This window comes from Euprymna scolopes, chromosome 1, assembly GCF_053919585.1.
Source record: "Euprymna scolopes isolate OS-2025 chromosome 1, ASM5391958v1, whole genome shotgun sequence".
NCBI classification, from domain to species: Eukaryota; Metazoa; Mollusca; class Cephalopoda; order Sepiida; family Sepiolidae; genus Euprymna; species Euprymna scolopes.
Window position 1 is genome coordinate 73,276,175 of NC_136482.1, and position 27,004 is coordinate 73,303,178.

A 27,004-nucleotide genomic window follows, 5' to 3' on the forward strand; every position below is an offset into this window, starting at 1 on the left:
AAATGAATTCTAGTTGATTTAATTTCATAATTCGCTTTTAATAGAATTATTCAAATTTTGTTTTATTTTATTCTATTGTACTTTTAATTACAGTAAGTATTTGAAATATATATATATATATATATAATTATCACAGTTACACTGACACTAAAAATACAGACCCAAAATGTGGTTGTATAATTTTATTAATATAGAGATTTATTCATTTTGTTTTGTTACATAATCCAGTTAAGTTTTTAAATTATTTTTTACCAAATTCTCTTCCGGTAAGTTACATCTTTGAACAAGAACAGATGTTTTTAAGATGTTGGGATAAAAAAGAAAGACTGCTATTTCAAATTTAAGCCAAGATGGAATGCTGCTGCCAGATCTGGGAATGTGCTGCACAGTGCACATTTTCCTGTTTTGACAGAGTACAAAATTGACTTTGAAGTTAAGTGAAGGATTAGTCTGTTTTTTTTTTTTTCCCTACAATCCCTTTCTTCAGGATTCACACAGGTTTGAAAAGGCCTTGAATTTTGAGCTTTGTCTTGAAAAGGCCTTATTTTTATTATAACCTTGAAAATATAGAAAATGTCTTGAAAATTGAATTTAAGTTCAGTAAAAATTTGTGCCAGAATATTTAAAATAATATCAAAATAAATACCATTAAAAATATGTTTAAAATATTAATTAAAATACTATTAAAATATTTAAATATTAAAAATAAAATCAAAATAAGTACAGTCTTCTGAAATTGCATCATTATTTTCAATACAATATCAATACAAGTTATGCCCCTTTATCACAAAATTATCCAATGTTATCAATATACTTTATGAATGTAGCCAAAGTGAAATTCAAAACCGAAATAAATACTATTAAAATATTTAAAAAAATATTAATTAAAATATTAATTTTCTTGGTTTTTATCATTCATATATCAAATTTTATTTTTAAAACTTTAATTTTGTCTGAAGAAAGCCTTTAAAAGGGTTTGAAAGGACATTGAAAATCTATATAAACCCTGTTCTTACAGAAGATATTGCTAGTCATTCTTTACTGTCTCGTTATTTTCATGGAACGTTTTCAACTGGATTCCAATCTTTGGTTCCTCCTTGTAAGACAGTCACAGCAAGACCGCATCTTTCTACCACACCAAAAAAATCCTTTTTGTTTTTCCCTTCATGTGCTTCATGTTGGGTGAATGGTGGAATTTCTATGTGCAGAGCTTCTTTGCAAAGGCTTCCCATATGTGGAAAACATCACCGTGGGACTGCTTCTCTGTGGATTATAACTTGGTTATCTTCAAATATTTTTCATAAACTACCCCATAATCAAAAGCAGTTATACAATTGATCACTATTAGTACTCACATAGTGTTCTTCATTTTTCAGCAAACATTCATTTCTGTCACGTTAATCCTATCCTCACTGGTGCTACCAGATAAGGCTGTCTTAAGATATTGGCTTCCTGACTCAAATGCACCATTCATTAATGCTTTTTGTTTTTTCCTTTTCTCTTTGCAAAACTCATTTTCTGCAAAGGCAAAAACAATACCCCCCCTCAATTTTTTTGGTCCAGTTTGTAGGGCACTAGAATATGCCAGCTACCTCTGTAGACAGTAAAAGTCTCTCAGTGGGCCTACCTGTTGATCGTGTATGGCGACCCTGTGATGCTTTGGGACGGGATCCTAGTGATGGAGCAGATTATGACCAGAGTACAGAGAGGACATAGCTCTGCAACACACTTTAGCCTTTACTTAGGCTAGACGACAGGGTAGAGAGGCCTGATCTGATCAATCAGCTGGTCATGTCAAGCCCCATTATATACAACCCACTCCAAACCCAATAACTTACCCTTCCCCTACCCAGTAATTTTTTTATCCCTGACTATATGAGCGGTGGCTGAGGGTCAAGCAATTGGGAATATTAGAACTCAGCATATTTGTCTTCATCTGTACATATGTATTTTTGAGCTACATTGTGAACAAGAAACAGAAAATGTTTGACAACTACTCCCCAAAAGAGTATATCTTCTATGTAGCCCCAATATAGGCAACACAAATGGGTTTACCCCTTGCCATGTCCCAATTTTGGACTCCGAGGTGGGTAGGGAGTGTGGTGGATGAAAACAAATCAAAATTATATATGGCAGAAAAAACACCATAGCTCAACCCCTCAAAAATACCCTTAAAAGAAACCATTCTAACCTCTCTAGTTTAGAGGATGAAAAAACTTCCAAACAAAGAAAACCACATTACCCATACATGAAAGAAACTTCCTGAGATTTCGAACTATAGAATTAATAGAAGAGAAAAATTTGAGAATTATCACCTTTCCTAATAGAAAAGATAATATCAACCAAATGCAATCCCAAAACAGTAAAAAAAAAAAAAAAAAAAAAAGTCACCAATTATAAAGATGCTCTAAACCTATTGAAAATGGAAAAATTCCAAAAGTTCAAACGTAAAGTCTTTCCACACAAAAGACTAAACACTTACAAAGGTGTAATTTGAAGCTACAAGCTATCTCTAACAACAGAAGAAGAAATAAAAACAATTAAAAAAAGCAAGGAGTGGTCAACCACATCCATATCACCATCAACAGATATAATAAAATAACTACAAATACATATGTATTGACATTTAACACTCCTACAATACTGAAAGAATTAAAATCAAATACGCAAATGTAAAAGTAGAGCAGTATATTCCAGCTTCCTAAGGTGCTTCAATTGCCACAAATATGGGTACCATAAAAAAGCAGGCAAAGGAAAAAATATGTGGAAAATGCGGTGAAAGAGAACCAGACCATACAGAAGAAGAATGCAAAAATGAAATAAAATGCACAAACTCAGAGAGGACCACTCAACCATTTCTAAAACTTGCAAAATATATAAAAAAACAGATGAAATGATGTAAGTGAAATATAAAAAAACATAACCTTCCCAGAAGCCCGAAAAATAGTATATATATATATATATATATATATATATATATATATATATATATATATATATATACACACACTATAAAGAAAACACATATGCCAAAATAACAAAAAATTTAAATAAACCAAGCCAACATAATTAAATACAAAGAACTAATAAACAATCTACAGGGTGGAACGATAAATTTATCGGCCTAAAGAAAACAACACTACAACTTATTTTTTTTTTTATTTTAACTTGATTATGTGTTAGAACTGACATCTATTTAATGTAGCCACGTTCAGCTTCAGTCACAGCTTCGATACAGGTCTGAAATTGAGAGCATAGTTTTCTACAAGCGTTAGCAGAAGCTCGGCGAATATTCGGCAGATGACGGCAATCAGGCTGGCTTTGATGTTGTGGGAGGTCATGTTGGTGGTGTTCTTGACATATGACGAAATGAAGTAGTTCAGTGGGTTCAGGTCAGGGGAGAAGAGTACAAAGTCATAGCACTCCTTCTGAAGCCACACCTAGGGTCTCTTTGGACTAGTGAGCCAGTGCAAAGTCCTGCTTCCACACTCAGGGTCTGCCAGTGACCACCTGATTGCACCAGGGGATCACCACACTCTATCACACATCTAGGTACACTTTGGTGTTGATTTTCAAGCTGACTTTGAAAATGTGAGGTGGTATGATGTGATCCTCACTTGAAATCACCCCAAAGATCACAACCGTGGCCTAAAACTTTGTTGAGCTGTGCCTCCAAGTGTTGAACCATCCAGATTTGCATTTTGAGAGTACTGGCAAATGTCCTGTTGTCATAACTTGGCTCAGTAGAGAGCATAAGTTGTAGAGCGGCGCATCTCTGATCTTGCTTGTTGAACATTGTGTCACTTTCAGACATGATAAAAGGCTCCTTTCTCCTATCACTCTTGGGATCTGTACACAACTAGCCAACTAGTAAATGGTCTGCAACTAAAAAAAAAAAGAAAAGAAAACCGGTTTTCATCAAGTGGAAATGGATTCATGTCATTTTTTTTTTTTTTTAGGCGACAATTTTATCATTCCACCCTGTAATTACACTAAACCACAAAGAATGGCCAGATTTTCAAAACAACTTAAAAGAAATGTACACAAATCTAAATAACAAAACCACAGAAACAACACCTCCAAACCAAAAAAGTAAGAACTCACCTACAACAGAAATATTAATAAGAATACCACCAAAACCAGTAAAACAAACATCAGAAAATAAAAACATAACCAGTGATAAAACAGTAAATAAAGAACACTCCAGACAAGACAAAAGTCAAGCAATTCACACACCAAATAGATTCCAAATTTTAGAAAATATGGCAACTGATAATGCTATGGATAATATTAAAGAAAATAAAAAAGCAAACAAACACAAATAAACAAGGAAAAAATGAACTAGAACCCAAAACAACATCCTAAGCAAAAGCTAGATTGATATCCAGATGCAGACAAAAACAACAACAAAAAAAAAGAAAAACCTCAGCAAGACTCTTCACCAACTCAAACTCCAACAAAAGACAAACTCTCTACCTTCAAAGAGATGGAGATAGATGTAAATAAAACAATTTCTTTTTAATGAATAAAAATTAAAAAAACAAACAAACCACAAATCATCCAACGATGGAATTGTGGAATAAAATCAAACTATAATGAATTTATCATACTTATTTCACACTTCAACCCAGCCATTGTCTGCTTCCAAGAAACTTTCCCACAAAACAATAACAATCTCAAAACGCCAAATCATGAACAATATAACTATATCCATAATACAGATCTTTGTGCTAACAAAAGCACTTCAATTCTTGTAAGGAATGATATACCTCAAAATAAGTTTGCTGTTAAAACGAATCTCCAAGCAATTACAACTCAAGTAACATTACACAAAATAATTTGCTCAATATACTTACCCACTCATGAACCAATAAAAGAAAACAAACTTAGAAATTTGAAATTGAACAATTAACAAAAATGACTTATGCCTCCTCAATAAAAAGGATCCCACATACAAATGGATCAGCAAATGACCAAACTATGTGCAACCCGTCAAGTTTCTTGGATTACACATGGAGCACTTATGAAGAACCATGTGGAAGTGACCACTGCCCTATTAAAATTGACTACAACAACACCATCCAAAACCAGATGCCCAGATGGAATACAAACAAAGCCAACTGGACTAAATTCAAAGAACTCTGTTCACTACAATTCACAAAAGATCAAATCCAAGCAATAGAAGAATTCACCCAAATCACAATAGCCAAAAAAATCTCATCACAATAGCCCAAAAAATGCATTCCTAAAAATTCACCTCTTAGCAAAAAAACAAAAACCAAAAAAAACCATAGTTCAATCCAGAATGCAAAACAGCAATCAAAGCAAGAAAGGCAGCTGTAAGAAAATTTAAAAATCAACAAACAACTATCTCATAGAATACAAACATCAAAGAGCTAAAACTCGGAAAATAATTAAAGACGCCAAAGGAAACTGCTGGCAACAATTTAGCAAAATCAACACCTCCACCAACCCCAAAACTACTTGGAAAATGATCAGGAAAATATCCAGAAAACATAATCCAAACCCAATTAAACACCTTTTCATGCAAAACAAGAAAATATGCAAAAAAAAAAAAAAAAAAAAAAAAAAAAAAAATGAAAAAAAGACATTGTCAACACACTAACTAAAACCTTTGCTGAAAACTCAAAACACTACAAAAGACAATTTCATATACTTAAAAAAGATAAAGAAAAACAAAAAATACTTTAACTCCAAGAAACAAGAGTCTTATAATGAAAAATTCTCATTCAACAAGCAACAATAATTCCCATACCCAAAATGAAAAAGATGCATCAAACCTAGAAAACTACAGTCCAATATGCAAAACATTCAAAAGGATGATCAACAACTGTCTAGCATGGTATTTAGATGCCATCAACATAATTTCAAGAACTCAATGTGGATACCAAAAAATAGACCACATCCTAGTCTCAAATTATGCCAGAGAAGCCTTCATAAACAAGGAACATGTAACGATATTTTTCCACCGTGAGAAAACATGAAACCACTTGGAAATATGGTATCTTAAAAGATCTCCACAACATTAATGGACTAAGAGGCAGATTGCCTGAATTCATAAAGAACTTCTTAAAAGATAGATCCTTCCAAATACGCATAGGATCCACCTTATAAAACCTGCAGAATCAAGAAGCAGTACCTCAAGGCAGTATATTATCAACAACTCTCAACATTAAAATTAACATCATAAAAGAACTTACCCCATGACATCCACATCTCCATATGCTCAGTCAGCTAAAGATCAAAATATATTCAAACCATTAAAAGAAACTTGCAGCACAAAATTAATAGAATTAATAAATGAGCAACAAAGAATTGGTTTTACATTTTCCAAAACTAAAACTAAAGGAATCCATTTCTGTAACCAACACAAACTCCATAATGACCCACCCCCACAGATTGAAGAAGAAAAAATTCCCTTTGTAAATGAGCACAAACACTTGGGAATCATTTTTGACAGAAAATTAAACTTTATATCACACATCAATTAAAACCAAATCCAAAAAGCATAACTCCTGAGAGTCATAGCCCACATAGATTGAGGAGCGAACAAAGATTTGCTGCTCAAACTGGATGACTGGTAAGATCAAAAATAAATAGACTATAGCAGCTTTATTTACCAATAGCAAACCATATTTAAAAATCATCAACACAATATGCCACTCTGGACTAAGGCTAGCACTGGGGGTGTTCTAAACTTTTGTAGAAAGTCTTTATGCAGAAGTGCATGAAACCCCTCTAGAGCTAAGAAACAAAAACCTTTGACTAAAATGCTACACAAAATTAAGTCAACCCCACCAATCCAGCACACAATACTTCAAACCCAATTCATAAACACCTCTTTGAACAAAAAGAGAATATGGTGAAAGTTTTGGACTTAGAATAAAACCTATTTCCAAAGAAGCAAATCTACCCATAACCAAAATCCATATAACTGTCCTCTTCAAACCTCTCCCTGGAAAATAAGTCCCCAAGATACTTAATACGCAAAAAAACAAACCCACCCAATAACTTTCTAAGATGATCTAGACAAAATAAAAAAAAAATATCTAGACCATATACACATCTATACAGATGGATCCTAACAAAATGATTTAACAGCCAGTGCTGCAGTAGTCAATAAATCAATTAAAAATAAACAAATCTCCCAAAAGAAACTTCCATTTTCAATGCAAAAATACATGCACTAATACTAACACTCAGTCTAATCTTCAGCAACAAAAATTCCAAATATATAATCTTTTTCAGACTTTCAATCTGCCCTAAAAGTAAACAATTCTGAAATTGCGAAAGTACTCCACAAACTAACGGAAACAGTAAAAAAATTATTTTTTGCTGGATACCAAGCTATATCGGTATCCAAGGAAATGAATTAGCTAATTCAGCAGCAAAAACTACCTTAAACATCCCAACTGATTCAAAGTTCAAAATCCTTTACACAGATTTAAAAAAACAACATCTCAATACATACACAATGGAAAAATAGCAAACACTCAAATAAATTTCCTAATAACAACTTATACAAAATAATGCTAAAAATTAAAACGCAGGAACAAAACACTAAACTGAACTAAAAAGAAGTCACTAACAAGAATAAAAATGGGACATACTTATTTAACCCACTCATGTTTTGTAAAAAGAAAATCAACCCATTTGTATACCATTGTCAAACTTCATTCACAATTAAACACATTCTACTTGAGTGCACTGACTTTATTACAATGAGAGATAGTTTATATAAAAAAATATTACGGATCTATTTGAGAAAAACAAACGCAACACCATACTTTCATACTTTAAGAAAATATGCGTTTATCAAAAACTTTAAAAAGAACATATAACTCGTATGTTAGCTAGAGAGAAAAAGCCTCCTAAACCCATAGCATAAACTAACTCAAAGGATTCACATGCCATAAAATCTAACAAAATAAACAATTCTATCCTCGAGTGACTTTTGTATTTAATAAATGGTTACCCAACAGTAAAAAAAAAAAAGTTTGGCAGATCGATGAAAAGAAGCTAATTAAAGATGTGCATGAACATTTTTTGGAATGCAATTTCAAACTTAGTTAGAAAAGCAAGGTTTCTTCGAAATGTGCTTGAGTGCACAAAATATTCAATCTGTGCAGTTAGCCATGAAAAATTTCACTATCAACTGAAGACTGACTGACCTACAGAGTGACAGACAGCTTTTTATATAGATGTGTAAACGTGTAAAATGCATTTCAGTTGAAAGATCGCAATGAAGCAGTACAAATAAAAGAATCTGATGGTTTGGAATGTTTCAAGAATTTCTCTTATATTTAAAATATTTTATTTTTTTAATTTGTTTTATTTTATTTTTCAGAAACTGTTTGTAATTTTCTTGTTTAGTGAACATCATGTTGAACAGGCTGTAAAAGTTATACAGTAAGTACCAAATAATTTTGACATGTTTTTAATTCAGCTAGCAGTTAAAGATTTTGAATAAGAAACTGCGTTTCTGTTATCTATGGCTTGTTTCAATCTAATTATCTGGTTAAGAAGACAGTTTTATCAAAGACAATTGTGTGTGTATGTGTTAAATAAAATTATAGTAACATTATAAGGAATCTACACAGAAAGTTTGGCATGATGGGGTTTATCGCTCCATTAATTTCCATGGCAATTGGCTGGAACACAAATCTGTTGAAGACTGGTGTATTATATTTCAGCTCTAGTATTGATTATATCTCTATTTATTTAAATATAAATATATACAACTTAAATCAATTTTTAAATATTGATATATACAACACGCTAGGCACTTTGTGTATGAGAGTTTGTTCACTATGAACTCTGAAATGGTTGAGCCAATTTTTCTGAAATTTTACATAAATGTAGTTTATGTCGGGAAGTGTTAGATAGGTTTTGTATCAAAATGCCTCTAAGTATCAAAAATCAATAATTGATCAAATCTGTGTAAAAAAAAAAGTTCAATTTTGAACAGTTAACACCCTTACAAAGCTTAACATCACAAACATTACACTTAACATTACAAAGCTTAACATCTTAAGTGCATTTTAGAAGTTTTATCACGACAATTAAATCAAGCCATTATATAAGAATAATTTTATAAAACCAACAGTAAGTTCTCTACAGTGCAATGTAGACTAATGTATTGTGAACTAGGTCACTGCAGGGAAGCATGTAAAGTTTCTCTCTGGTGCACTGCGGTGGGTTTCCAGCTAGAGTAGACAATCGATCAATTTGATTGAAAGATGGGCAATTTTACTGATTTCAATGACAATAAAAATATTCAAAGAGATCCTCATTCAATCCTGGGTAACGTACGCTTTCTCTGCTAGTGTTGCTATAAAATTACTTTTTACTTTTCAACTTTCTGTGAAATCTTGAAAGAATTACAAAAACATTACTGTGTCTATATAAATATATATAAAGTGGTCAATTTTGCCGATTCTTGTAAATTTTCTTTTCTTGAGATGTGGTTCTTAATATGAGTTAATAATTATTAAAAAAATTCTTTACATGCCTTCCTTTTAATTCTGTTTCAAATCCTCACACAAATTTTGCCTTAACATGAAAGGAAAAGAACATAAATCAGTTCTAAAGTTCTGGAACTGATTTATGTTATTTTCCTACATTCCTCTGCCTAACAATTTAAGAAAGAGTCAGTTTTATCTGAGCCTTTCTTCTCCATATTGTATGAATTATTCCCAAAATTATGCAATAGAAACGTCATGTTTCTATTGCATCAGATTTATCAGGATGAAATTTTCTATGATGGTAACTATTATCAAAAAGAACATCAGATCCTTAAATTACATTTTCTAAAAATCAGAAGTTGAATTTTCACTTATGACGAAACCTTTGATCCAAGTCACATAAGATGCGAGAGTTGATCGACTATAATATGGGTGAAGTTCTCATTCTTAATGATGAACAGAATTTTTTCTTTTTTATAAGGAAATTACCACTTATCAAGATCTGAAGGCCACTCAAGGGTAAGGGTTAATGAATGTGAGGTGGTAGTGTTGTAATTGTTAATGGTGTAGATTGGGTAGAATTTTGATTTTTTAAGGGGATGGCTCAACAAGAACTTGTTTATATTAGACTTGAAAGCTACCATATTGTCGTTGGCCAGGAAACAGACCAAGCAACTACAGAGGAATAATACTCACTCCAATTGCAGCAAAAATCTATAATGCCAGGCTTTTCAACCGTATCCAACCAAAAATCGAAGAAGTGCTCAGGAAGAACCAGAATAGATTTAGAAAGAATCGCTCTACTACTAGTCAAATACTTACTGTCGGGAGACTAATCAAAGGAGTCAAAGCCAAAAGTATTGAGGCAGTCATGCTCTTTATAGATTTCTCCAAAGCATTCGACTCCGTACATAGAGGAAAAATAGCCAGCATATTAAAAGCATATGGCATTCCAAATGAAGTCATTAATGCTATCATGATGCTATATGAGCACACTCGAGCAAAGTCAGGTCGCCAGATGGGGACACTAAATTTTTCGACATTCACACCAGGGTTCTACAAGGAGATACTCGCGTCTCATTTCTTTTCATTGTCTGACTTTGTACTTCGCACCTCTGTTGATATATACAATACGCTAGGCTTCACCCTAAATGAATCCAGAAACATACTTCATCAATCAGCACACATAACTGATGCAGATTATGCAGACGATATTGCTTTGTTTGCGAATAAACTGCTGATGCGCAAACACTGTTACGTATACTAGAAAAGTCTGCAAATGATATTACCCTCCACATTAATGTGGATGAGACAAAGTTTATGACTTTCAATGTGGAAAAAGAGATCAAGGCTCTGGTTGGAACAACACTGAAGTCACTGAGTTTACGTATCTGGGTAGCAACATAGGTTCCACAGAGAGAAATATCAAAATTTGCATCTCAAAAGCATGGGTGGCATTGGATGGGCTATGTTCAGTATGGACTTCAAAGCTAACTGACAAACTGAAAAGGTAGTTCTTCATGGCAGTGGTAGAGTCTGTCCTTGTTGATGGTGCTACAGTCTGGACACTCACCAAAAGATTGAAAAGAAAACTAGACGGCACATACACCCGTATGCTATGAACAGTATTAAATAGTCACTGTCTGAGGAGCAAGCATGAATTGGTGAGTTTTTTGAATACTATGATTGGAATGCTGTCAAGGCAAGTTGCTTTACTGGAATCAATGTCTTTGATAAGCTTGGCAACATCATGCACAGATATTTGTATGTCGCATAGTGTGCTTTCAATCACAGGAGGAAATACAGGGAGTAGGCAGCCATGGTCGCAAAGGGTAGAATTTGCTGCAAAGTTTTTGGCAAAGAGTTTTGCTTTGTCAGATGCTGACGAAATTACCTCGGGTTCATTGATGATGGTTAGGATAAAGTACACAGCTCTGTTCAGGACCCTATTTGTTATTTACCAAAACTGGTAGGAGCCATGCCACTGCTCTGTTACTTTAAACTTAACGTACTGAGCATACAAATCTTTTGCATTCTTTATTACTTTTTTACAGTGTTAGTTAACAGTCCTGAAGGTGACTTTAGTTTTGATTTTTGTGTGCAATGGCAGCTGAACATTCTGGAGTGAATCATGGTTGGCTGTTAGGTTTTTGCTGGAATTTCTTGGTGGATATGTAGCGATCTATACTGATTGTCACCCATTCCATCAGGTCTGATACTATAGAGAACACATTCTTTTTAAACCTCGAACGCAGAGATATATCGGATATAAATGTTTGGAAGTTGTCCCAATCAGCCATAGAGTATTGATATACAGTACAATGAAGAGGTGCATCTGAGAACTTATTTCATTTTGTTTTTATCTTAACCGAGACAACTGAGTGATTGGAAGATTCTAGTGGAGACAGAACAGAGGATGAGCTCAATTCTGGACAAGTTATAAAAACAAAGGGGGCGGGCAAAGTACTTACATACTGTTTGTCAGTGTTGGGCACATGGGTGGGTTTGTGAACAATTTGTGTTGGGTCATAAGCAATGGCGAAATCATGACAGTACCTCCTCTCATCATCCATCTTGTTTGACATTGTGAATATTGAAGTCTCCACAGATGTGAATGTTAGCTAAGGGATGAGCAGACAGAATGTGGTCAGTTTTCTCAGAGATACTCCCAATGATTGTAACTGAACTGTTATGGGAACTATATAGGGAAAATATGAACGCAGTGCTGTGAGCCAGTGCTATTCTGAAGCACATATAGGGCAATTTAGGATCTTCTCTGGAGATTTCCCTGCCACATGGAAAGCCATCTCTAATGTAGGTACATGTTCCATGCCCATGACAATTTTGAGGGTCAGATTTTGATGTCGTTTGAGTATCCTTTAATCACAAACTCAAGTGAAACAATCAGGCCAATGCCAGTTTCGCACAGGAACAAGAGGTTAGGTTTAGTTTTCTGTAAAAGTTGGAATGTAGACCTCTGATGTTGAAGGAGATCTGGTAGTAGAGGTCTATGTTAGGAGTTGGAATTCTGAGTGTAGTCTTGTATTGTTTCTTGAGATTTTTCATTTTGGAGTATGGAGATATGCGGAAAAGATCAGAGTTAGAGCAGAGATAAAAAAAAAAAAAAGTAACAAATTTAAAAAAAAAAAAAAATTGGCTAAAGAGATAATTCCAACTTTAAATTAAAGATAAGTTTGTTTTACAAATAAAATTTTATTTCTTTTTCCGTGTAAGTTTTAAAATGTGCAAACAAATAAAAAAATTATTAGATGACTTTATTACATACCAGACAAAAGGTAGATACAGCTGGTTGTATTTTCACTCAATAGCTGCAAATGTTGTATTCTGGGAAATAAAAATATTTATTTGTATTATGATTAAACAAGAAAACAGGCTTATGATCAATCTACATATTTGTAATAAAAATGTTATTTCAGACGTGAGTATGGTGAACGGAAACTAGTTTAATTTGCAAATGCATCCATCTAAAAATTTTCAGTGATAGGGTTTTCCACTTTGCATAATTTTCTTGTCAGCTAAAAAATTTTTTCATATCTTTGTTTTCCTCTACAAAGTAAATATTTTATGTTCTCCGTTAAAAATCCCTCATTTTCTCTTTTGTAGGTTTGTCCCTTTCATTGGTTCATATGCACAAGCTCCACTACTAAAATGGTTGGAGCAACAAAAAAATAAACTTCATAATCCAGATCCTAAAATCAGTGAGGTAAGTAGGTTTATTACATTTGTTTAAAGTTTATAATTACATGCTTTTTAGTCAGATATAAGATTACAATAATGGGGAATCCAATAAAAATATTCAGTTAAAAGTTTTTAGTATTTTTCTCAGTCGGACTACTTTTCTCATTTTAGTGGTCCAACCAAAACAAAATTTTATTTATTTTCTAAGCTTAGATTTTGCACAAGGTTTTAAATAACAATGGATATTTGTTAAAAATTGAACTTTTATTGCATTTACTATGTCCCAACATCCACAGGACTAAAATTTTTTTTATAAATTATAGTGTTATCAACCCTCACCTCAAAAATTCATATATATATATATATATATATATATATATATATGACAAAACATTTTTTTACAATTTTAAATTGATTGATTAAACATGAAAAAAATACAACAAAACCATAAAAATGTCAATTCTATCAATCTTTGAATTTTAGAATGAAACGCTAGTCATGTCTAATAATTTAAGCATTCCTTACAAGCATTTCTTGATGAAAATTGATTTTAAAGGAATAGAAAACTGAAATAACCTATAATTTTTCTCCTTCACTTCTGTGCACTTGCCAGTTTGATAGTAATCTTTTTTCACAATGGAGTCACCATTTATCAAGGCTTGAAGGCCACTCAAAGGTAAGGGATAATAAATATAAGGTTAGGGTCAGTAAGACAACAGTATATTCATAGGTAGTGGTGCAAATTGGGTAGAATTTTAATATTTAAGGGGGCAACTCAACAAGAACTTGTTTACATGGAATTTGAAAATTATCATGTTGTAGTCAGATAGAAAGAAAATCCATTGTACTGTCCTACAGGTTGGCAATTCTAGGAAAGAAACTTTGTTAATGAAATTTGCTGTTAGATTTAGAAACAATGGGGGCAATTGTTCAGGGGTTGTAATCATTTCTTTATAATCAGTTGCTTATAGTTATGGGATGTTCAAATAACCTATGTTTCTCCATTTCTCCTGAGCCTGGTCTAATAATAGTAAGTCAACAATGACTATAGGTGTTGCATATAAAATATTTTAAAATTTGTTACCTTCTCTCATAAGGATAGATTGTTTTTTTGAGGTTTGCCATACCCAACTTTTCAATATCTCCATGTATTACAGCATTTCAATGTTTTTAATTTTAGTTGGTGGCATGTTCCGCTTTGCAATTTTTTCCACAACTGCATGGAATCTAACACATACACTTATAGATTTCTGTAGTAGACTTGAGCAAGATGTTTTTGGAGAGTGGAATTGCACCTGAATACTTTCCTGATGTGATAGATTACATAGTCCTTTATTATTTTTTTCAGTTAAGCTGTTCATATATGATAGACTCTCGTAAGAATAACATTCAAGATGAAAACAGTCAGAATAATCCAAATTATCAATCCTCATCTAAACATTTCTTTGCTTTAAGGAGTATTACTCCTTGCATGTAAGTTTAGATGTTTAATTTTCAATATGAATAAATGTTCATTTTTTTTTTTTTTTTTTTTTTTTTTTCTGAAATCGCTTCAGACATGAAACAATTTTTTTTTTCTTACATGGAGGTCACCACTTATCAAGGCTCAGAAGCCACTCGGAGATAAGGGTTATTGCGTGTACAGTAATCAATGGGATAGTGTTGTAGTAATCGTTAGTATTGGAGATTTGAAAAAGTGTCATTACTTAAGGGGGCGGTTCATTAGGAATTTGTTTATGTTGGACTTGAAGACATCCAAGTTGAAGTCAGGTGGGAAACAGGCAAGCGATAGAGAGTTCCACAGGCATGCAGTTCTAAGAAAGAAGCTTTGTTCCTGGAATCTACGTTTTGATTTAGGCACAGATAAAGAGTGGGGAAAATTATTGACAGTGGTTTCAGCTAGACTGGTGTTTATCGTGGGAGATTGGTGAGGGGGGGGATCAGAGATTGGAGCTACGATGAGCACTTGCCATGGAAATAACGATAAAATAAAGATAGGATCGTAACGTCTCTTCTGTGGGAGAGAGGTTGCAGAGAAAAGAAATGGGCATCCCACACTAAGCCACAAAGTCTATTTTGTACTCTGTCAAGGCAAAATAGACTGTTTTTAGCAGCTCCTGGCCAGATATGGCAGCAGTACTCCATCCTTGGATGTACTTGGTTTTTATATAGATAGAAAATTGCATCAGTAGTGAGATATTTTGCGGAGCGGTAGAAGGATCCCACTATTTTTCCAGCGACCTTGACAACTGACTTGATGTACGTGTTCCATTTCAGGTCAGGAGTAAAGGTCAATCCCAGAAGCTTATCAAAACATAGGGCCTCCCCTAGACGAGAGCCATCCATTTACATTGATTGATACCAGGTGGGGATCAGAGCGTTTATGATGTAAAGATAGGAGTTTGGTTTTGGATGCATTAAAAGTAACCAGCCACCTCTTTCCCCACTCTACCAGAAGAAGAGGAGAGAGAATCAGAGAGAACTTTGTCATTTACGGCCTTTGATGTGTTGCCATAGATGGTTGTGTCACCAGCATAGATGTCAACAAATGATTTAAGTATGTGTTTTGGGAGATCATTGATGTAGATCAGGAAGAGAGTTGGGCCCAGGACGGACCTCTGGGGGACTCCAGCATTAATACTGTGGGCCTCTGATTTCTGCCCATCAATCACTACTCTTCTGAACCTATCAGAGAGAAATGATTTAATGATTGAGAAAACATTTCCAGCAATACCATAGCTGGAAATCTTGTGAAGTAGGCCTTTATGCCTTACCTTATTGAAGGCCTTTGATATGTCAAGAGCAATTGCCCTAGAAAGGAAGCCTTTGTCTTGAGATTCACTAATCCTATGAGATATAACTGTTAGCACATCTGCTGTAGATCTAGCAGAATGGAAACCATATTGCGTGTCACTATTGGTTTGTACTGAGAGAGAGATGACTTATCACCTTAATTCTTAAATACAGGGCATACTGATGAGGTTTTCCAGGTTGTTGGAAAGCTCTTCTCCTTAAGGCAACACTTAAACATTTGTGTAAATATGGGAACAAGTCCTGGTTGAAGCTTTTTTAACACTATTTGACCAAAAAAATAAAAAATAAAATAGTACTTCAAAGTCAAAAATTAGTTAACTAGTTGCTAAATCCCCCCCCCCCCGCCATTTATCAGCAATATCACTTATAGAATGTGAGGACTAAATAAGTTGTTTTATTATATTAAAAGTTGATATTAAACTTCATAATCTTATTTTCAACCAAAGTTTTGGCTGTGTGGATTACGAATTTGTCATTATTTTTTTTTATTTTTGTAATTTTAGAATTAGAATTTTCTTGAAATATTTTAAATAAAAATTTTATATCTAAAAAAACAAAATAATATTTAACAATTTTACTTTTCATTTATACTCCAAAAAAGTATTTATTATATCCAAAGCAAGCTTTTAGTCATTTAATGCATGGAAAAAAAAAAAAAAACTACTATATGTATTCAAGATTAACCCTTGGGCTACGATGGTATTTTTACACACATTGCCTACGATGGGTGTGAATTTTTTCACATCACATAAAATCAAGTCTACGGTCTTTGAAAAAGAATTTTTTTTTATCAAAAAACAATGTAAACATTCAAACATAGGTTCCAAGCATGGGTTTCTTCATTGATTAATGCAGCAGGGGCAAAGAAGAATTCCATAGTCCTTGAAGACACCATTGTTGCAGTTGTTTGTAATAGTAAAAGCTAGGTGTTAAAAAATTAACAGCTAGTGTAGCCTTAGGGTTAATAATATGATATACCCCCCCCCCAAAAAAAAAACAATTTATATTAGGTCATCTACAACCTTAACTGCTAATAATACAGAAGTATTTCCCTCTTCATTATTCCTAGTGTGAGTGGTACTATTCTAACACTTATCTGACTATCTCCAAGTGATTTGAATCTTTGGGATGTTAACTGAATCCATGTATTGGAATCTTAGAACTTGTATAAGCCGTATGTGCATTATAAATATTTACGAGGAATGTTCCAATAAAGCCCTCTGATTTTTTAACTCAAAACGTTGAAGAGCTATGAAGACAGGAGTGGTACTATTAAAACAAACAATCTTTCAAGTTATGAATGCATAAGTTCAGTCATCAAAATGCAATTTACAATCCCTTTTTATCGATTTGGGCAGAATAAAAGATAAGAGGCATTATTTTTTAAATGCCCCTTGTATTTATTGTTTAATTTTACTGATGCATAAGGTAATTGAAATTTTCTATGATGAAAAAACTTTTCATTTTTTAAAAAAAAACAACTTTTTCTTTTGTCTATTTCAGAGCACGAATCCATTGTCATTCATTTTTGAAAAATTAGTTCTACTGATGGTCGTTTATTTTATGCTGTCGATTATAAACTCGATGGCACAGAACTACCACAAACGGATGAGTAAATCGAAACACAGATTTGAAGATTAGGGCTGGAATGTACTTGCCTTGGATGAAAACAAAACAAGAATACAAGAATGTGCTGGAAGAAGCATAAGATTAGGAATGAATGTAGAAATTGAAAGTGGGTGTGTGGGTAGGTGGGTATCAATGTAAGAAAGACCAGAGATCTTCAAATTTTAAGAATTATTTCTATTGAAATTCATTGAGACAGTTCCAATATCTATTTTTTTTTTTTTTTAATTTAAATTTTTGGTGTTTGTAGATTGGTATTTTTTTTAAAATGAACATATTTCAGGTGAACACATTATGTACTTAAGTGTCATGTCAAAATTAGTATAAATTAAAAAATTATGAAAAATAATCCAGTAGAAAAATAATTACAAGTAAAAATAGAATTTATCAAGTTTTATTGTGGAAGAGTTGTGACCAATTCAGTATAGCGAACAAGGGAGATATTCTTTGATTTAAATTGAATTAAGGGCCCACCATTTTTGGATGATTTTTTTTTTATTAAAAATACATCTAGCACATCTTCTATTGGATCCTTTTTATAAATTTTGGAATGTATACTAATGTCAACATGACATGTAAGTATGTAAACATTTTCACCTGAAATATGTTTGTTTAAAAGGTGAATCTACACAAGCACTGAAATTTTTTATTTTTTCCCTTGTTTGTCTGGAATGATTGCAAAAAACTAAGTTTTCAGAAAAGATGCATTTTTTGATGCTTAACTGGACTTTAAAATGAATTTTTGAATCCTTTGAACACAATTCTAAATGGGTTGGTTGCTCTTAGCCAATAACTGCATCGTTTTCTGTTTTCCATTTTCCTTTTTCCATTTTTTTCCTTTTTTCTCTCTAATAACTTTTTTCTTTTCTAACCAAAAATGAAAGAAATTCTCTTCAATTTACATGAACAATTTTTTTTTTTTTTAATACATATTAATATTTTAAATAACCATTGACAAATTTTTTAACTTAAATAAGAAAAATTTATCAAATAATGCAAACTATGATAACTTTTTTTTTTTATTTGTGGTCAAATATAATAATGGTTTTCAGTTAAAGTTCTGAATTCCTAACCATTATGATGGAAAAAGACTGTCAGCGAGTTGAATATCTTCTGGAAAACAGTTTTTAACATTTTGGTTTGTCTTAAACTGAATCCTTGTTTTGTTATTTGAAAGTTATTTTAGTGAAGATATACGATCCCCCCCCCTCGCCTTATTTAATAATATTTTAGATTATCAATTAAGTACCAAAATTTCATAACTTTTAAAAATCGATTGGTACGATTTAGTTCAGTTTTTCAATGTAAGATTAACATAAAATAACCTAGAGTCGATAGTTCTTGGATTTCTAGTCTAAAATTGGTATTTACCATTTTTAAGTTCTATGTATTGCTGTATCAATCATTAAAAACAAAATTACTGTTCAATTTTTAGAGGGGATTTCAGTTTGGTATATAAATTTAGTATAAGATGAGCAAAGTTCAAATTCTGAAAAGACAAACTATTAGACAAGTTTAGTTTAATTCAAGGAACCATTTGTATGTTAGGTTTATATGCAAAACTGACCGTCCCCAATGCCTTTTATCCTGCCGTTGTCTAAAAATTGAATAAGTAGTTTCTTCAACTTTCTTTTATGATATGAAAAATGTGGTGCTTAATTAATAATATAAAGGATTTATAAATAATTAGTAAAAAAATTAAATAAATGGGGAATCTAATGTTATTTTCTATGAAAACAACAATAAAAAATGACCGTAACAAGAAATTCTAGAAAAATATGAAATATATAATATCAAGACTTAAAAGAAAGGAAAAAGTAAAAAAGAGGGGAAAAAAAAAAAAAAAAAAAAAAATCAACAAAATTTGACCATTGAGGACAATTTTTTTTAATTGTATTTAAAAAAACCAAAAAAAAAAAACCCTGTCCTTATGGAAGGTTGGGGTGTTTGGTTTCACAAATTTTTGATTATTTACTCCAGAATAAACTTGGCTGGAGTCGAGGACATTCTTCTATGAAAATTTTGGACATATTTTTGTTCTACATAAATTTATTGGACCGATCAAAATACTTTCATTTGTATGTATTCTCTGCAACACAATTTTCAACAACAAAAAATACAATTCATCTGATAATCTCAAACTTTCTCTGATTTTTTTTTTTATAATTAAAAGTTTAGTTCTTGTCTGGAATCCTCCATAAATTAAAAGTCAAAAATAAAGAAAAATCTGTACGATGTACTAACCTGTGATGGAATAAAAATATTATATTCCAAAAATTATGTAAATTGATAATGTAATTTTATTTTTAACTAACGAAATAAACTTTTATGAGTGAAGGGAGTGACTGTTGCGTGTCGCCATCTTGAAAAAAATCTGATGAAACAAGGGAAATAACTAAAAAATAATTCATACTTGCAAGAGTGTAATGTGTACTAATTCCTATTAATCACTTCAAAATGATTTTCTTTATAAAAATAAAATTATTTGATTAATTTATGTGATTTTGGAATGCAATATTTTTGTTCTGTCACGAGTATATACATTACGCAGATGATTGTTAATTTTTGTTTTTTAATATAATGGCAATTCTGAACTAGAACTCCAATTTTTTATTTTATTTTTTTTACAAATCCTTTGCATGTCTGTGAATTACATTTAACCCCTTTTTTCATCCTATTTTGTTTTAGAATCATAATAAAAAATAAAGATTCATAAAGATGTTACATTAATAAGAACCTGTTTCAATATTTACAACTTAATTGCTACCAATTTTGCTACATTTTGGAGTTGAATACTCTCATTCCATGTTCTGCATATTGCATTGGCAGAAATTAAACTTGCTACCTCTGTAGAATTCAGTTTTGTGTATTGTGCTGCACATCACCATGAGAAAATTGTGCAATCATGCCGAGGAAAGCAGTCGCATATAAATAACACTTTATCATAAAAATAGTGACAAATACTATCGCTTACCTTTTAACCTTTTTTAATTGTCACAATGTGCAGTCAGTTCTTTTATCCCTCCCCATTAACATTAATTTCTGTACCTGTAGATTTTTTTATTTATAGGAGAACTAGTGGGGGGAGGGCACCTGACATTGTCCAGTTGTAAAAAAAAAATTGTTGCAGGGGGTGTGGGGATGGCATTGTCTAGTTGTAAAATTCGCTTAAATATGATATTTCAATTCATTTAAAAAAAAAAAAAAAAATGATTGTGAATTTGATGCCATCAGATAGAATGCAAAATTTGTAAGCTATAAATGGAGATAGACAAAAAACAGACATATTGAGTTTTTCTGTTCGTGATAGAAGAAATGGAGGGGTGGGGTTGGTAAGTGCATCTTAATTTGAAAAACAAAAGATACAGTTAAGACACGAAAATACTGCATTACCATGTAAAATGGATGAAAACACAAAAAGAATGTGATTGTTGAGCAGTTTAAAAAAGTTAAAAATAAACGTTTTTATACTTATGTTAAAATAGGATAGAAAAAACTTATTGTGTACTAGCTGTACCCTGTCATGCGTTGCTGTGGCTTAATTTCATGTAATGGTATTTTTTTTAGATTAGGTCCAACTCCACAATTTTCTTTTAAATGACGACTTCTAAAGGTTTCCGACTATGCTGAATACAGAAATCGCATTGAAATTTTGCAGAAATAAGTAGTTATCGAGATATAGATAATTGTTTTACGCATTGTATTCTTTGGCGGCCACCTTTGTTACGTGCGTGGATTTGTTTATGACACGCGCAAGCGTGTAAAAAAGATAGCTGCCAGAGATTACAATGCATTATACAAATTTTTAATATCTCGATAACTACTTATTTCTGCAAAATTTCAATGCGATTTCCGTATTCAGCATAGTCGAAAACCTACAAAAGTCGTCATTTAAAAGAAAATTGTGGAGGTGGACCTAATCTAAAAATTTACCGTTTTTTTCATTCAATTGTAAGTTTAAAGTACAGAATAGGTACAAAACACCCTCTTCTCCCCATGTTAAGAATGGCTTTTTAAATAATAACATTATTTCAACACAGATCAATAAGTGCACGAGTACTCAATTTCTTTAAAAGCATTCATATTTTCTTATATAAAAACAACTTCTGTCAAAAAAAAAAAAAGAAAAAACGTGCACTTTCAATCTTTGTTAAAAAAGGTTTTCTTGAAAAAAAAAAAAAAAAAAAAATATGGTAAAAAAAGCAAAGAACAAAACGTTAATCGGTATTCATGCAGAAAGTGATCCGTGCTGAAATAATAACGTTATTATTTAAAAAGCCATTCTTAACATGGGGAGGGGGTTTTGTACCTATTCTGTTCTTCAACCTTACAATTGAATAAAAAACATATCTTAAAACTTTAATTAAACGTGGAAATACGATTTAAAAAATAGTGCAGATCACTCTCTGCATTAGCACCGAAAGTACAGATTAGTTAGAAAACATCCTCCCTCCCCATGTTAAGAATGGCTTTCTAAATAATGTTAATGCTTCAGTACTGTTCCTTGTCTGCTTAAGTTTAATTTTTGTTTATTAAATTGTTAGGTGAAAGTCCAGAATAGTTACAAAACACCCTCTTCTCCCCATGTTAAGAATGGCTTTTTAAATAATAACGTTATTATTTCAGCACAGATCATTAAGTGCACGAGTACCCAATTTCTTTAATAAAGAAAAAGCATTCATATTTTCTTATGTAAAAACAACTTCTGTAAAAAAAAACAAAAACAAAAAAACGTGCACTTTCAATCTTTGTTAAAAAAGGTTTTCTTGAAAAAAACCCAAAAAATATGGTAAAAAAAGCAAAGAACAAAACGTTAATCGGTATTCATGCAGAGAGTGATCCTTGCTGAAATAATAACGTTATTATTTAAAAAGCCATTCTTAACATGGGGAGGGGGTTTTGTACCTATTCTGTACTTCAACCTTACAATTGAATAAAAAACATATCATAAAACTTTAATTAAACGTGGAAATACGATTTAAAAAATAGCGCAGATCACTCTCTGCATTAGCACCGAAAGTACAGAATAGTTAGAAAATATCCTCCCTCCCCATGTTAAGAATGGCTTTCTAAATAATGTTAATGCTTCAGTACTGTTCCTTGTCTGCTTAAGTTTAATTTTTGTTTATTAAATTGTTAGGTGAAAGTCCAGCATAGTTACAAAACACCCTCTTCTCCCCATGTTAAGAATGGCTTTTTAAATAATAACGTTATTATTTCAGCACGGATCAATAAGTGCACGAGTACCCAATTTCTTTAATAAAGAAAAAGCATTCATATTTTCTTATGTAAAAACAACTTCTGTAAAAAAAAACAAAAACAAAAAAACGTGCACTTTCAATCTTTGTTAAAAAAGGTTTTCTTGAAAAAAACCCAAAAAATATGGTAAAAAAAGCAAAGAACAAAACGTTAATCGGTATTCATGCAGAGAGTGATCCGTGCTGAAATAATAACGTTATTATTTAAAAAGCCATTCTTAACATGGGGAGGGGGTTTTGTACCTATTCTGTACTTCAACCTTACAATTGAATAAAAAACATATCATAAAACTTTAATTAAACGTGGAAATACGATTTAAAAAATAGCGCAGATCACTCTCTGCATTAGCACCGAAAGTACAGAATAGTTAGAAAATATCCTCCCTCCCCATGTTAAGAATGGCTTTCTAAATAATGTTAATGCTTCAGTACTGTTCCTTGTCTGCTTAAGTTTAACTTTTGTTTATTAAATTGTTAGGTGAAAGTCCAGAATAGTTACAAAACACCCCTATCCCCATGTTAAGAATGGCTTTCTAAATAATAATGTCATTATTTCAGCAGGGTAGCTTCTCTGCATAAGTACCATGTTTTGTTTTTAAATTGTTAGGTGAAAAGACAGAATTGTTACAAAGTACCATCCCCATGTTAAGAATGTCTTTCTAAATAACATTATTTTAGCACGGTATTTTCTATGCATACGTACTATCTATTTTTGTTTATTAAATTGTTAGGTGAAAGTATAGAATAGATGCGAAACTCCCTCCCCATGTTAAGAATAGCTTTCTAAATAACGGTATTATTTCAGCATGGTACCTTCTCTGCATAAGTACTATCTTTTGTTTATTAAATTGTTAGGTGAAAATATAAAATAGTTACAGAACACTCTCCCTTTCCCATGTTAAGAATGGCTTTCTTAATAGCGTTATTTCAGCACGGTACCTTCTCTGCATAAGTACCATCTTTTGTTTATTAAATTGTTAGGTGAAAGTATAGAATAGTAACAAAACGTCCTCCCCATGTTAAGAATGGCTTTCTAAATAACGTTATTATTCTATTATATTGTTATGGTACTTTCTCTGTATAAGTACCATGTTTTGTTTATTAAATTGTTAGGTGAAAGTACAGTACTCATGCAGAGAGTGATCCGTGTTGAAATAATAACGTTATTATTTAAAAAGCCATTCTTAACATGGGGAGAGGAAGGTGTTTTGTACCTAATCTGTATTTTAACCTTACAATTGAATAAAAAAACATATAATAAAACTTTAATTAAACCTGGAAATACGATTTAAAAAATAGTGCGGACCACTCTTTGCATTAGCACCAAATATTATTTAAGCAAGTTACCAATCTGTAAAAAAAAACTGTACTTTTACCAACACCTCTTATATCGAAAAACAAAAAAAAAACAAAGAAAAACTCAAAAAGCAAGCGACAAACTTTTTTTTTTGCCTTATATAATAAAGAAAAAATGTTTAAATTAAAAAATTTGGAAGATAAACAAATGAATTATGTTTTTTTTTGTTTTTTTTTACTTATCGAGTAAACAGAAAATGAAATCTACTTCATTTCGTCAATTCGTGGTTGTGAAATGAATCGAACCGGAAGTTCAGTTTTATCAACAAAACAGGTTCGCACTAACGTTACGAAAATATATTTATTTTATTTAATATTTTAATAATTCGCGAGGTAAATTTATTTTAATAACATAAAAACATCCCTCGACTCTAAAGATGGGTTGTCTGAAAATTTCAAATAAATTGGTAACGTAGAAATATGGTTTTATTCGCTTATAACGAACCAAGAATTACATTTTATATATATAGATTAAAAAAAAAAGAAAAAAGACACCTGCTAAACGCAAACTTGCAAAAGATAAGACTAAGTGAGCATGTGATCCACCAAACTATGATGACACAGTGACATTGCTGATTTAACTTTTTAAAACAAAACAACTGTTCGTGCATGCACAAATTGCAAACAGCGTCAAAGCAAGATTTTTATCTGATCCTCCCCCCATTCAAAGAGAACAAAACATTTTTACATTAAATAATTGACAACTTTTTTTTTTTTTTCCAATTTTTCGATATTATGTGTCCAAGAGATTGCTTTTTCTAATCGTACCATGTTCATGCCTGTATGATGTGGATGACAAAATTTTTTAGCAGATATATGAACAAACACACACACACAGAGGTTTGCCCTTTATATAATAGAAGAAGGGGCCCAACTAAACCAGTTATATTTTCTTAGTCGCATATAATGTAAATTTTTACGTCGAAAATGTCATTTTTGAAATCTATATCTTTCCTGAATTGTTGATGTGTTTAATTTGCCTTTCATTGTTCATTTCTAAAACATTGCATTTAATTTTTTGGGGAGAGTAGAGCAAAAACAAAACCTGAAATGCGTTTGTATTTTGTTGCATAATCAGATTTCACCAAAAGTATTCTTTCATACGATTAACTAATTTCTTTAAATTTAGTTCAAGAATAAAACTAAAGCATTTGGTTCTTATTTAGAATTTGACTTAAAAAAAAAAAAAAGAATACAAAATATACAGACAAATCTTTATACTGTACGTACCTGTTATGGAATGAAGATATCATATTCCAAAACTTGCATAAATCAAGTAGGTTTTTGTTTAAACTAAGAAAATTAAATTTATGATGAATATCAAGGAAGAGCCGAGAATGGCCATCTTTTTTCAGAATGTGTTAAACTTCAAGAGCGGTCGATTCGATTAGATTTAAAAATCAGCCTTGTAATTGCTGCAATTTACTGTTAAAATCAAAATCTTAAAAAATTTTTTTTAAGATTTTTAATAATTTTAACAGTAATTGCTGCAATTTACTGTTAAAATAGAAAATCTTAAAAAAAATTTTTTTCTTTATAAAAAAAACTAAATTCATTTGATTTTTGGAATATGACATTGTTCTATGACAAGTCATCAAAGATTTTTGTGTATTTTCGTTTTTTAATTAAGTGTAATCTGTCTGTTTAAATGTATGTATGGTTGCATGTCTGCCTAAAACTTTCAAGAGAGGCGACCGATTTTTACGAGATCAGTATTGTTTTGAAGCTCGATCCTTTGGATAACAAATATTGAAAAATTGACTAAAAACATTAATTCCTTCACTCTCAATTGGGCAATTTTCTACAGGATGAGGTCGCTTTCTTTTTTCGCCGATATTTTTGAAAGTCATTCCCTTTTTTCAAATGATTTAATTTAACCATTCGTCACTTTAGGTTAGGAGATGGGCGCAACAGCAGAGACGTCACTTTTTCTTTTCACATTCTTTTCCTCCTTCGCGGTACGGGTTCGAGTCTGCCTGCCTACCACCACTTTTTTTTTTTTTGCTCAACATGCACTTCCAAACACCTGGGCAACGCCGGGCACCCAGGCTAGTTCTAAATAAGCACCAATCATTTTGATTCATTCAATAAGTGTTTCTAGAGAAGAGATGAATGATTTTGCAGTTCTGACGATTCCAAACTGTCAAGTAATTTTTTAATTTTTCATCATTTTATTTTCTATGTGGCAGTCGTAGTCACCTCCTTTCTCTCTCATTATAGATAAATCATCCACAATTTTGCTGTATCACAGCTATTCAATGTGACTTGGTAAGCAAGTGCCTCAAACTTAGATCAAACACTACCATCTAAACAGACTATGCTTCTAACAACTTAATTTTGTCTGACACTTTCAGAGAGAGAGAGAGAGAGAGAGAGAGAGAGAGAGAGAGATCTCCATTTGTTTACACAGAGTAGCCTCCTTAAAACAATTCCAATATCACAAGTATATTTATATAAAATTCATATTGTATTGGTTGCATGGTACGTCTTATACATGTTTTCTAGAATGATATAGATTGACCAAACAACTTATCAAAGATCCATATAAATCTATAAGAAAAATATTTTTTGAAAAAGGACCAAAGGTGGGGAAACAGTTCTTTCAAAGTCATAAGAGCTAACAAAACAAAAAAAACCCTTACCTATAGGGTATTTAGAGATCTTTCTGGAAAAAATACTTTAAAATGAATGCCACAAAGAAAAAATTAATGCATATATGTTGCCATTTTTTTTTTAATTAATAATTTAATAAGGCTCATTTTATGG

General features: G+C 31.9%; 1 protein-coding gene across 10 annotated transcripts in view; it reads left to right on the forward strand.

Moving 5' to 3' along the window:
* Nucleotides 1-24,391, forward strand: part of LOC145241418 (vacuole membrane protein 1-like) — a 258,682-nt gene extending 234,291 nt beyond the window's left edge. For all 10 annotated transcript variants that reach the window (XM_080104569.1, XM_080104397.1, XM_080104818.1 and 7 more), the window contains 3 exons: nt 8,369-8,430; nt 13,110-13,209; nt 17,502-24,391. In XM_080104569.1, coding sequence (XP_079960695.1) covers nt 8,369-8,430; nt 13,110-13,209; nt 17,502-17,639 — 300 coding nt within the window. In that variant the 3' untranslated portion in view covers nt 17,640-24,391. The remainder of the gene's footprint in view (nt 1-8,368; nt 8,431-13,109; nt 13,210-17,501) is intronic.
* Nucleotides 24,392-27,004: the final 2,613 nt, after the last annotated feature.